Below are 14468 nucleotides of genomic sequence, written 5' to 3'. Positions count from 1 at the left end.
ACCTGAAAACTTGGACAGAGCAAACCCATCCTGGATCCCACCCCTGATGTCCAACATAACCTACAGTCCCTGCTTAAAGCTTTAGGCCCTTTCCAGAACCTCTACCCTGAATCCCTTTCCCTTTTAACACTTATGACACCTGCATGCTGATGTTCTACATGCTCCCCAAAATCCACAAACGTGAAAATCCTGGATGCCTGATTGTAGCTGATTATTGCACCTCCACTGAAAGAATTTTTTCCCACATTGACCAGCACCTTCAACCAAATCAACCACTTCCTTCACCAGTTCTCCACCACTCCCATTCCTTTACCTCCTGAATCCCTACTTGTCACTGTTGACAGCACTCCCTACACACCAACATCCCTCATGCCCATGGTCTTGCCACTATGAAACACTACCTCTCCCAATGTCTCTTTGATTTGATGCTCACAACTTCATGCCATATATACCTTACTATCTTTATCCTAATATGCCACAACTTCTCCTTTGAAGGGAATGTATACAAACAAATCCTCAGCACAGCCATGGGCACCTCCATGGCACACTCCCCTGTCAACCTGCTTATGGCCATCTAGAGGAAACCTTCCTAGCCTCACAAAACCTCAAACCCCTTAGGTTCATTGTTGAGATCTTCATGATCTGGACTCAGGGCCAAGACACCCTGTCCTCATTCCTTCACACCTTCAACACCTTCTCTCTTGTCTGTTTCACCCGGTCCCCCTCAACCTGGCATGTCACCTTGCTGGACGTCAACTTCTGTCCACATTAAACCCACCAAGCACCAACAGTGATGCATTTCAACAGCTGCTATCCCTTCCACACCAAAAATCCCTCCCATACAGCCTGGTTACTTGGGGATGGTGTATCTGCTGTAGCAAGGACTCCCTTGCCAAACATTCTAAATGTCTCACTCACAAAGGCCTTCACAGGCAGACATTATCACACAGAATTAGTCTAGAAATAGAGTTCCTGTGTCATATCCCCCCCCCCTCCCCTAATCCTCTCACCAACCCCATGAAGAGGAGTGCCCCTTTGTCACCCAACACCACCCTGGACTAGAACAACTGAACCACATTCTTCATCATGCCCTGAAATGAGGGACATTCTATGCAAGACCCCACTCAACCTCTGCAACATCCTTGTCCATCCCTATGCCACTCCAATCCCAGCACCTTGTCACAGGGGTCGTAACCCTGTGGAAGACTGAGATGTACGACCTGCCCAATCCACCCACCCAGCACTCCCTGTTCCAATTCTGTCACAGGATTATCTTATCCCATCAGAGGATGGGCCACATGTGAAAGCAGTCGTGCTATATATCAGCTCTTCTGCAATCAAGTCACAGCTTTTTATATTAATATTACCACCAACCAGCTGCCACTAGGATGAATAGCCACCCCCATACTATATCCAAGAGCAAAGGAGACTACCCTGTGGCACAACATGCAGCAAAACACAACATGCTTAATTTTAATGGCTTCTTTACAAGCCATGCTATCTGGATCCTCCACTCCACCACCAGATTTTCGGAACTGTGCAGATGGAAGTTATCTTTATGACATATTCTCTGCTTCTGATATTATCTTGGCCTGAACCACTGTCTGTGACAGACAGTGCTCTCCCCCCCCCCCCCCTCAACCCCCTTCCCCCCACCCCCTGTGCTTACCTGCACCCTGTGATCCCTCCCCCTTTCCTGACTGCTGCTGTCATTCAGTGCAACAGTTGCAGTCTGGCCAGAGCAGTCAGAGATAGTGGTCATGTGTGCATGAAGTTTGCCTTCTAGTGTGAAGGTGTGTGCTTTCCTTTCTTTCCTGAAGAAGGCTCTGGCCCAACACTCAGTGTGTAACCATGTTTTCGTTCCAACTGTCTGCAGTGTCTCATCTTTTTAGTGAGTAGCAGTCCATCCTTCTCATAACTGTTGTATCCTTCTACAGTCACAGTCACAGTCACAGTCACTCAACAATAATACTTTCATGTGTACCACAGAGTCATCAGGAAACAGTTGTAGGGCACAGCTCACACTATGTCCAGTCATTTATTGTGTATTGAGAACAAGAGGGATCCTAGGACATTTCCCTCAGGCACTCCTGACAATACCCTTGTCTCTGATGAACATTCACTGTCAAGGCCAACATACTGGGTTCTACTGCTTAAGAAGTCTTCAAGCCAGAAGCCAGTCATATGTGGGAACCTTTTCCATATGCTTGGACCTTCACTAACAGCCTGCAGTGGAGCACTGTGTCAAATGCTTTCCAAAAATATAAGATAATCTAAGTGGGCTTTCTCTAATGTTCAGTAGCTTTTGCACATGTTTTTTTGTTTTAGCTTGGCCTTTGTTGTGTTTCCAGTGTTCAAAAAACTTACTTCACTAAGGTGTGAAAATGACATGAAGGAAGTCAAAACAGCATTAAAAGCAAGAGAAGTTATTTCTGTTTGTCATTATTGTAGATATCGTCTAACAAATAGAAAATTTGTTACTATACATGCCCATTTCTATATAAAGATATTTATCATCAATTTAATAAGAAAGGGTAGCACTTCCTTATTTTTGTCATCAAATAGGAAGTAATTTATTGTTTTTTCCATAACAACAATTCTGGCGACATGTGCTCAATTTGTTGGATGTCCTGCAGAAGTATGTAAGCTCTTGTTTTAACATGGAGGTGAAGCCTAGTATGGAACCAGTGGCTATGGGACTTCCTTATGCTCACAGTCACAAATTTATTCATCCTCAGTAAGAGAAATAAGTACCTAGTCCTGACACTTTTCATTCATTTGAGTCTTTCATAAATCATGTCCTAGGCATCTAGGTATGAAAATTTATGTAAATCTTGTTCTACATATCCAAGCATGACAATTTTATCATTTAAGAAGTAACACACCTAAATGTGCCTATATTTCTGACAAATTGCACATTATGTATAATATAAAATTGGTAATGCATATCCCACAGATGCAATGTCTAATGTTATAAAATGTATAATTAATAGAAGTGACGTTTATTTTAACTTTTACATTAAGCATACCTTTTCCTATAACTAAGAGAGTGAGGCACACAAAACTTACTGTACAACTGATCTCACTGTAGAACTGATCTTACTGTATGTCATTCTACACTCATCCCTGCTATCTGATAACAAATGTTTAATTGAAAAGCTGAAAAAAACCATGGACCTAGTTTCTGCAGTCTACTTATTCTTTGCTTCTAAGGTGATAGCAAACTTTCTATCATTGACATTTAATAAAATTAACCTCAAACACAAACTGAAACCACATCTACTTGACAACTCTTTCTGCTCCATAGAAGAGTTTCTAAATGTATTGTAATGTGAGTGCGTGTGTTTAAGAGAGGGAGAGAGAGAATATCGTGGCGAAAAGTCACATTTATGATTCACTGAACACATAACTAACTATAATTTGACATTAATTTTCAACATAATTTCTTTATAAAATTGCAATCAATGCTACTACATCTTCAAAAATCATAGTGATCAGACCGCATTACATCACAAATTTTAATGTTGTTTCTGACAATTTTGTGAAGTGAGATAAACATAAGTACAGTACACACAAAACAGGATCTGTGTGTACACAAGGAGTGTTACAACAATTATAGATACAATTAAGAGTAATATGGATCTCAGATCCAGATAGAACACGCAAACTATAATGAAGGGAAGAGAATTGCATGCTTATATACAGCTGCAAATCATTTCTACAACTCAAATCTTTCCAGCTACTTAGTTCACAATAATTTGTGATTCTAAAAGCACATTAAGAAAGCCAAAGGATGCAGTAGCTAGTACAACCCTCAACATGATTTTTCTCTTATTTATAGTCGTTACCACAATGAAACATAAGGCCATTTTCGCCAATTCCCTTGCATTTTTTTTTAAAAAAAACCTTGATGAGTGGGACAGAAGTATACACATCATACTAATTGAGAACTCATTTAACTTATCTGACATGAGCTTACCTTCCCTTCTGTGTTTGTTTTGCATTTCCAGTAAAAATCTTCAATGTATTTTGTATATCCCTGAAAATCTGGTATAACAAACTGATGCCTGAAAGCTCTTGAAATAAGCACTATGTTTGCCGAGATGACACTGCAAAAAAGTAATGTTTTAAGATAAAGTGCCTACAATGCAATCATTCATATATATCTCCCTCAATTTCTGTTTTCTATAATACTGTAAATCTGATGATTTCATACCTCCTAAAAGTCTCTCTGTCAAGTTTTAAAGTTTCTGGTGATCCTCCTTCCATTCCTGATTTCCTGTGTACTTGTTTCAAGTTATCCATAAGCTCTGATAGTCGAGGATCAGTCTTCCGCAGGCCTGTACTTCGCAGTGCCTACAAATTTATGAATGTTTGAGATTTCTTTAATTTGTTTGGTTATTGGTTTGTATTTTATACTGAGGTGCAAAAGTCATGGGATAGCGATATGCACATGTACACATGGTGTCTATATCGCATACATAGTGATTTTCTGGGGCTGTTGTTTGTACTCAGGTGATTCATGTGAAAAGGTTTCCAACACGATTATGGCTGCACAGTGGGAATTAACACTCTTTGGGTGCTGAATTGTAGTTGGAGCTAGGTGCATGGAACATTCAGTTTTTGAAATTGTTAGAGAATTCAATATTCTGAGATCCCCAGTATCAAGAGTGTGCTGAGAACACCAAATTTCAGGCATTACCTCTCACAACAACAATGCAGTGGCCAATGGCCTTCACTTAAAAACCAAGAGCTCTGGAATTTGCATAGAATTTTCAGTGCTAACAGACAAGCAACACTGCAAGACATAACCACGTAAATTAATGTGGGATGTATGGTGAATGTAGCTGTTAGAATATTGTGGCAATATTTGGAATTAATGGGCTATGGCAGCAGATGACCCATTATGAGAGTCTTTTTTAAGAGCACGACTTTGCCTGCAGTGCCTCTCCTGGGCTTGTGACCATATTGGTTGGATCCTAGATGACTGGAAACCCGTGGCCTAGTCATATGATTCCTGATTTCAGTTGGTAAGAGTTGATGCTGAGGTTCGAGCATGGCAGTAGGGTTTGAGTGTGGCACTGAGCCATAGACCCAGCTTGTCAACAAACCACTGTTCAAACTGGTGGTGGCTCCATAATGGTGTAGGCTGTGTTTACATGGAATGGACTAGATCCTCAGTTATATTTGGGACTTTGACTTCATTTGTGGTCATTCATGACTCCATGTTCTCAAAAAAACCATGGAATTTTTACGGATGACAGAGCCATATTACTGGGCCACAATTGTTCATGATTGATTTGAAAAACATTCTGGACTACTCAAATGAATGATTTGTCCACCCAGATTGCCCAACATGAATCCCTTGAAACAGTGCACAAAAATCCTGTGCTGCCAACAATATTGCAATATAGAGGCAGCATAGCTCAATATTTCTGCAAGAGAGATCCAGTGGTTTGTTGAGTACATGACACTTCAAGTTGCTGCATTACTCTGGGCAAAAGGAGGTCCGACATATCAGGAAGTATCCTACGACTTTTGTCACCTCAGTATATCATTATATCTGTCTTTCACCATGCAATCATTTATAATTCTCTTTCTTGCAAAACAATCAATAAAAACAACCAATTATTGATAAAGTTATTTTAATGGATAGAGAAAGAATCTACTCACCAAGTGGCGGCAGAACACACACACACACAAAGAACTGTTGTAATTGGCAAGCTTTTGGAGCCAGTGGCTCCTTCTTCAGGCAGAAGGGTTTGAAGGGGAAGGAAGAAGAGTGAAGGAAAAGGACAGAGAGGTTTAGGAAAAGAGGTAAATTTTGGGAAAGTCATCCAGAACTGTGGGTCAAGGGAGGGTTACCATACAGTATGAGAAGGAAAGACTGATTCAGTCAGACTGAAGCTTGCCGATCACAACAGTCTTCTATGTGTGTGTTCTGCCACCACTTGGTGAGTAGATTCTTTTATCTATCCAATTAAATAAAACAAGCAATAAGTATAAGTTGTTTTATATTACAGAGTAAGTGGAGATGTTACTGTACCGGCACATTAAATGTAAGATTAATGCTTCTACCATAATAACACAGATCCACATAACTAAATATAGACTCATGACTCAGAACTTTTTTATGGGATGGATGCCATACTCTTTGCAAATGTTTTTAAGTGACTCAGAGTAGGTGACAAGTTGACAGATTTTCAAGTAAAACTGTACAAAATAACATCTGTCAATTTTTTTATAAAATGTGTAAATATATATCATTGTTGCAGTGAAGCAGAAAAATGGCTACAATGAGTAACCAAAACGTTAAGCATCCTGGAGCAATGTTCCACTGTAGGCACAGCTTAATATACATATTAGCACACACATATAAATTATTAGCATTGAAATGATCACACACAAATATGTTTTATTTTCAGAAAAATGCTAACTTTCATAGTTACAATATCAAAAATAGCACAGCAATGCAAAGAACAAAAACAACTAACACAAAGGCAGTGAGCCATATTGGTGTTAAACTTTACAGCAGACTCCCAGTCAACATTAGAAAATTTCAAAACATGGGGCCAGTATTTTGCTCACACTGCTAATTCTGTTGTTCATTTAACTTGATTTTGGAATCAAATAAAACCACATGACCTCTCAAAGAGTGTAACCACTTCTCCTTGTACAAAAAGAAGCAGCTAACAGTAAGCAAAGAATTAGAGTAAAAAATGAACAGTACCCTGTTGTTGCATAGACACATTCCTCCTCAGTAACGGCTCATTTTCCAGAACAGCATTTTGGAATCATTTAAAAAGCTTGCCATATCATTTGAGTGTGCAATATTACAAGTGTGGAGAAGGAACAGCACTTCCGTTGATGGTTGACAGCAGTGACACAGCTACCCAGTGGACACAATAATAATAATAATAATAATAATAATAATTTCATATTGCTCAGTAGATCAATGCAGTCTTCCAGTTTGATGTATCTTTGGCAAGTTGTGTGCCTCTAACTCTCCCAGCAATCCTACTTTGGAAAACAGACCTACACTCTAACATGGAAACGGAACCATACTTTGTTCCTGATGAATCTTCACATAAATGAAAAGTGAAGGTTACATTAAAGGCACACTGAAAATTTTCCATGGTTCAACCAGAAATCGATCTTTCGACCTCATGGTTTCCATGCATGTGCTTTACCACCAGGTCCAATTGTTGTGGATACAATGAAACCTGACTTATGTTGAAGATGCTGGCTAGGATATGATCATATGCAGGAAGGTGCAAGGAGAGCACTACAAAATTGGGCTTCTATATGGACAAAGAAAATTGTGATTTTTGACAACAATAAACTACGTCACATGACCAGTGCTCTCTGTCCCAAACATTTTGTATAAAGAATGGTCTCCTGCAAGCTACCTTGAAACTTACTGAGAAGTTCTAGGCATGTGTATTTCTCTCATGCATTGTTGGGCCTTGTGGTCTAGAGGTGCCTGGAAATTGAATAGTCACAGTACTGAATCCCAGTTGGGCCATAGAACATTTTAGTCAGCCTTTAACCCAGCCATGTCCTCTCAATGATATGAAGATTTACCAGGAATGACAGGTGGTTCAGATTCCACATCAAACTGTAGGTTAGGAATATGCAAGTCATTGAATTGGTGTCCAACTGAAAGACTTGCACCAGACAGTTAAGCCACATTGAATTATTATTATTATCTCATATCCTGGAGATACTAAAAGGTATCAGATAGATTATATAATGGTAAGACAGAGATTTAGGAATCAGGTTTTAAATTGTAGGACATTTCCAGGGGCAGATGTGGACTCTGACCACAATCTATTGGTTATGATCTGTAGGTTAAAACTGAAGAAACTGCAAAAAGGTGGGAATTTAAGGAGATGGGATCTGGATAAACTGAAAGAACCAGAGGTTGTACAGAGTTTCAAGGAGAGTATAAGGGAACAATTGACAGGAATGGGGGAAAGAAACACAGTAGAAGAAGAATGGGTAGCTCTGAGGGATGAAGTAGTGAAGGCAGCAGAGGATAAAGTAGGTAAAAAGACGAGGGCTGCTAGAAATCCTTGGGTAACAGAAGAAATATTGAATTTAATTGATGAAAGGAGAAAATATAAAAATGCAGTAAATGAAGCAGGCAAAAAGGAATACAAACGTCTCAAAAATGAGATCGACAGGAAGTGCAAAATGGCTAAGCTGGGATGGCTAGAGGACAAATGTAAGGATGTAGAAGATTATCTCACTAGGGGTAAGATAGATACTGCCTACAGGAAAAATAAAGAGACCTTTGGACAGAAGAGAACCACGTGTATGAATATCAAGAACTCAGATGGCAACCCAGTTCTAAGCAAAGAAGGGAAGGTAGAAAGGTGGAAGGAGTATATAGAAGGTTTATACAAGAGCGACGTACTTGAGGACAATATTATGGAAATGGAAGAGGATGTAGATGAAGACGAAATGGGAGATACGATACTGCATAAATAGTTTGACAGAGCAGTGAAAGACCTGAGCCGAAACAAGGCCCCCGGAGTAGACAACATTCCATTAGAACTACTGACGGCCTTGGGAGAGCCAGTCATGACAAAACTCTACCAGCTGGTGAGCAAGATGTATGGGACAGGCGAAATACCCTCAGACTTCAAGAAGAATATAATAATTCCAATCCCAAAGAAAGCAGGTGTTGACAGATGTGAAAATTACCGAACTATCAGTTTAATACGTCACAGCTGCAAAATACTAACATGAATTCTTTACAGACAAATGGAAAAACTAGTAGCAGCTGACCTCGGGGAAGATCAGTTTGGATTCCGTAGAAATACTGGAACACGTGTGGCAATACTTACCTTATGACTTATCTTAGAAGAAAGATTAAGGAAAGGCAAACCTACGTTTCTAGCATTTGTAGACTTAGAGAAAGCTTTTGACAATGTTGACTGGAATACTCTCTTTCAAATTCTAAAGGTGGCAGGGGTAAAATACAGGGAGCGAAAGGCTATTTACAATTTGTACAGGAACCAGATGGCAGTCATAAGAGTCGAGGTGCATGAAAGGGAAGCAGTGGTTGGGAAAGGAGTGAGACAGGGTTGTAGTCTCTCCTCGATGTTATTCAATCTGTATATTGAGCAAGCAGTAAAGGAAACAAAAGAAAAATCTGGAGTAGGTATTAAAATTCATGGAGAAGAAGTAAAAACTTTGAGGTTCGCCAATGACATTGTAATTCTGTCAGAGACGGCAAAGGACTTGGAAGAGCAGTTGAACGGAATGGACAGTGTCTTTAAAGGAGGATATAAGATGAACATCAACAAAAGCAAAACGGTGGATAATGGAATGTAGTCAAATTAAATCGGGTGATGCTGAGGGAATTAGATTAGGAAATGAGACACTTAAAGTAGTAAAAGAGTTTTGCTATTTAGGAAGTAAAATAACTGATGATGGTCGAAGTAGAGAGGATATAAAATATAGACTGGCAATGGCAAGGAAAGTGTTTCTGAAGAAGAGAAATTTGTTAACATCGAATATAGATTTAAGTGTGAGGAAGTCTTTTCTGAAAGTATTTGTATGGAGTGTAGCCATGTATGGATGTGAAACATGGACGATAACTAGTTTGGACAAGAAGAGGATAGAAGCTTTCGAAATGTGGTGCTACAGAAGAATGCTGAAGATAAGGTGGATAGATCACGTAACTAATGAGGAGGTATTGAATAGGATTGGGGAGAAGAGAAGTTTGTGGCACAACTTGACTAGAAGAAGGAATTGGTTGGTAGGACATGTTTTGAGGCATCAAGGGATCACAAATTTAGCATTGGAGGGCAGTGTGGAAGGTAAAAATTGTAAAGGGAGACCAAGAGATGAATACACTAAGCAGATTCAGAAGGATGTAGGTTGCAGTAGGTACTGGGAGATGAAGCTTGCACAGGATAGAGTAGCATGGAGAGCTGCATCAAACCAGTCTCAGGACTGAAGACAACAACAACAACAACATCTCATATGTTGCATTTTGCCAATAAATTTGTATGTACTACATCATATGTCACCTGTAAATTTAGATGTTTCCAACTGTAAATAAAAATGTAATCGATGATCAAGATAAAACAAAGAAAAGTCAATATTAATGACTTCTAATAGTCATGTTCAATTTGCTTACAATTGTTAGAGACTTGTTAGTGACTGCCTAATTTACTCTTACACTTACACACACACACACACACACACACACACACACACACACACACACACACACACACACGCACACACAAAATCACATCTCATGCACACATGACCACCAAGTACAGTATCTTGGGTTGTACTCCTACATTTGCTATGTTCTTCAGATTTCACCAAGAGGAGAACTTTTGAGGATGCAAGATGGTTCAAGAACTATAATTGGAAAACCAAGCAGTTATAAACTGTGTCTCTGTATTACATTAAAAAACTAACCTACATTAGCCTGTTTTGGGATAATTTATTGTACTTTGCTGATGTCTAAAACAGTTTACACAGCTGACATGTCATTGTTAAAAAAAAAAGAAAAAAAACAGAAAGAGGAATAAAATTGTTGATCTTCAACTTCTAGAATTTTTAGTAATGATAGGAAATAGAAAGATAGGTTGTGATTTCCAATGCAGATTCAGACACATTAGTATAGTTTCATTTTTAAACAGCCTAATTTCAGTACCCTGGGAATACTTCAAATATATGGTAGTAGTAAGGGTCATTTTAATTTGTCTAGTACTGAGTGGAACACAACACACACTTCATTGGCAATAAGGACAACTAGATTAACTAGTCAGACAGCCTACCTAAGAGACAAATATTTTAGATCTTACAGCTGCAAACATATCTAATCAACAAAATCATCTTGGAGAAGGCAATTAATGAGGAGTATTTGAGGAAGGTAGGGAGAGTATTTGTGTTTGATAATTGGTAGTACCCTACTTAAAAGACAAAATGGGAATATTTAGGTCAATTCTGACAAATTATGGTCAAAGCTCAAATAAATAATAAAGTGCACTATATATATCAAGTGAGGTAATAAAATATGACAATGCTTACTTTTTTATATCAGTATCATACAGAGAAAGCTACAGAAATAAATTGTAACACTCTCACCTCAAAATAAAATGTCACGAGTCTGACAGAGAAGACTTAACAGCAACACACATATCTTTAAGAAGAGTTAGGTGTAAAGTCATTGGCAAAATATCTTTCAGGAAGTTCCAGGAACTTATATCTCATGTAGAGTTGTTGAATACATTCACTCTTTTCATCCAATCTATCTTTGATTATATTGGTGACAAAACACAAGACAAATGCAGCAGTCTAAAAAAATATATTACACTTTAAAAATTCAGTCATACTTGATGATCCTTAAATTGAAAATTGTATACACTGAGGAATTAAATACTTTATTAGTTTATTTTTCCCAAAAATCTCTTGTGAAGAAAACAGTCCCAAAAGTGGAAAGGTGTCTGTAACCTGTGTTTATAAGAGACATAAAGGAATGGATGCACAGAATTGCCGACCAATATTCCTAACATTCGCCCATAGCAGAGTCCTCTGTCATTCTAAAGTCTAATATAATGTAATTACTTGCAAGAAGTAGCTTCCTTCAAAGAAGCATAGTGGTTTCATGAAATAGTACTTATGTGAAACACAACTCATTTGTTACACACTTGACATCACGTACATACAGTAGCATTCAAATGAAGAATTGGATTCAGTCTTCTTCAATTTCTATAAGATATTCCACATTGTGGACTGGTAACTAAACTGGAAGACAAATATTCAACAGAAACAAAAGTAATACCTGATGTGTCCATGAAAATGTAATAAGAGCACCAGTGTTCTCATCATACATATAATAAATTATCAGATATGGTGAGTAGCATTCTTAGATTGTTCATTGTTGTCTACAGACAGCTTTTGTCAGTAGATAATAAAAAAAAGAAATACATACTGACTTACAAGGTATTTCCACTTGGTCTACTGCTTGGCAGCTGTCTTGAAAGATGGATAAATGAAAGGCAATGCCCGCAAAAAAGAAATAATCTTATTACAACATTAGCTGTAATCTTCAAGAGCTAATCACATTGTTCTAAAACCTTGAGGTAATACTACAAAATGATGCAAAATGGAATAAACTAGTGGAATCAGTAGTGGGGGACACTGAATGGAAAATTTCATTTATTGAAGGATACTGGTAAAGTGTAAAGCATCTATTAAGGAAACTGTAGATGAGAAATTAGTGTGGTCTATAGTGGAATGCTGCTTCAAAAGTTGGCATCTAACAGGTATGGCTCACAATATATAGTGAAAGAATTCAGATGTATGCTACTGGGATTATGACTGATTAGCAGAGCCTTTGTCAAAATGTTACATGAATACTCGGGTAAATTATGAGGGAATCATTGGAAGGAGGGTGACATTGTTCTCATGATGCCTTGGTGCACAAACAGTAGATGAACAATATTCAAGTTAGACAGTGCAATAATTCTACTGTCTCCATTGAAACTATTTTGTTTAAGAATCGCAAGAAAAAGATTAAAGACCTGAAGTTATGAATGATGCCATATAATCTTTTGAGTGGAATATGAATGGAATAGGACAGGGAGTGGTTAATATTGATGTAAATTGTATATACAGGGTGTCCCATTTATCTTTACCACATTAAATAACTGTTTTTCCAGATGCAAATTACAAAATGTTTCAGGCATATGTTCTTTAGCCATCAGGAGGACATCAATCAGCGTGACTGCCTTCATTGTAGCTTTGGTTTTTACGAAGATATGAACAGCGGTATGACTTTTTTTAAATGGAACCCTGTATTTGTTATTTGGAATTCATTTCCTCTCCTAAAGACATATTAAAAAATGTATCACAGTTTACCACTCACTGAAACACAATGTTATTAATTACATAACACAACATTGACTTGGAGTCAAGGAGCACGAACTCGTCCATTTGCTGGAGTTGTCAGAAAACAAATGAAAACCAAGTAAAACCATAACAAAAAATTGACTTTGACTCTCCTGCATCATTTCCCAGGAGTAGAACATTCAAAGGTGCTGAAAGTGGTGACACAGGACATCAATACACTGGTACACTCATTGGATGAAAGAATTATTTACTGCTTCCAGTGTTGCCTGCTGAAGAGAATTACAAGCAAGAATGATACATTCCTGCATGTCCACCAGAGTTGTTGGAATATTGCGATAGACAACGTCTTTAATGCATCCCCAAAGAAAAAAGTCCAGAGGATTTAAATCAGGAGACCTGGCAGGATACCTTCAGTTCATTGCAATGCAATATCTTATTTTTAAAAAGGTGTATATTATTCATTACCAGATTTCCCATGATGTGAGCAAAATTTGTTGACACTACATATAAAACTTAAAACCATAGTATGTCACCTATATGATGATACTAACATACGAGAGAAAAAAATAAGCCTTTATATACCAAACCACAACTGGGACTGAGTTAACTCAAGTTAACAAAACAGAGCTGAATCTCAGAAACAATAATGTTATTTACTAAGGTTTTCTTACAGTTTGTGTGATTTTCTCCCTCCAGCCTGCATCACATATAACACTATTGTACCTCTCACTTACTTCTATCTTATTTATATGATATTGCAGTGGCCATGTATTCTGCTTACAATGGGAAGTTTCTTTGGACATGCATGCATGCTGTGTATTATGATGATGATGAATGCATGTCCAAAGGAACAGGCATTGCAGTGACCACAGCCATTATGAAATACATCAAATGAATTTGTGAATAAGGACTACTGTCAGTTGTAGAATGGAGTGACAACAATGAAAATTTGTGCTGGACCGGGACTTGAACCTTGATTTCGCTCTTAGCACAAGTGGTCGCCTTGCCATTTGGCTATCCATGAACAACTCATGGCTGGACCCAAACCTTCATATATCGTCAACCACATGTCTACAACCTGAACTTGTACATCCATTATGTATCTTCCTATACAGGTCAGACATTGTAGTTGAATGTCACTTGCCTATTATCGGCAGATAAATATGATATTGTGATGCGTGTGTTATTCTGGTTACGATGCAAAGATCCGTTTGGCATGCATGCGCTGTAATCAGAATAACACAAGCATTGCAATATCATATTTATCTGCCAAAACTGGGCAAGCTACTTTCAAGTTCAATGTCTGACCTGTATGGGAATAAAACATAATGGATGTACGAGTTCAGGTTGTCGACGCATGGCTGACAACATATGGAATTTGGTTTTGGCCATGAGTCATGCATGGATAGCCAAATGGAAAGGCGGCCACCCACAGAAAATCAGGTTTGAGTCCTCGTCTGGCACAAATTTTCATTGGCATCATTCTGTTCTACAGCTGACAGTAGTCCTTAGTCGCAATTGCAGATTCATTTGATTCTTATTTACTTGTACCCCATTACTTAAAAAAAGTTGTAGGTCAGTCA

At 38.2% G+C, this 14468-nt stretch overlaps 1 protein-coding gene across 3 annotated transcripts in view; it reads right to left on the bottom strand.

Moving 5' to 3' along the window:
- Nucleotides 1-14468, bottom strand: part of LOC126355378 (glutaminase kidney isoform, mitochondrial) — a 136074-nt gene that overhangs the window by 76292 nt on the left and 45314 nt on the right. For all 3 annotated transcript variants that reach the window (XM_050005683.1, XM_050005676.1, XM_050005691.1), the window contains 2 exons: nucleotides 4217-4356; nucleotides 3980-4109 (listed from right to left, as the gene is read on the bottom strand). In XM_050005683.1, the coding sequence (XP_049861640.1) occupies nucleotides 3980-4109; nucleotides 4217-4356 (270 nt within the window). The remainder of the gene's footprint in view (nucleotides 1-3979; nucleotides 4110-4216; nucleotides 4357-14468) is intronic.

Source organism: Schistocerca gregaria, chromosome 1 (genome assembly GCF_023897955.1).
Source record: "Schistocerca gregaria isolate iqSchGreg1 chromosome 1, iqSchGreg1.2, whole genome shotgun sequence".
Taxonomy (NCBI): domain Eukaryota; kingdom Metazoa; phylum Arthropoda; class Insecta; order Orthoptera; family Acrididae; genus Schistocerca; species Schistocerca gregaria.
This window is presented reverse-complemented; position numbering and strand designations above follow the sequence as displayed.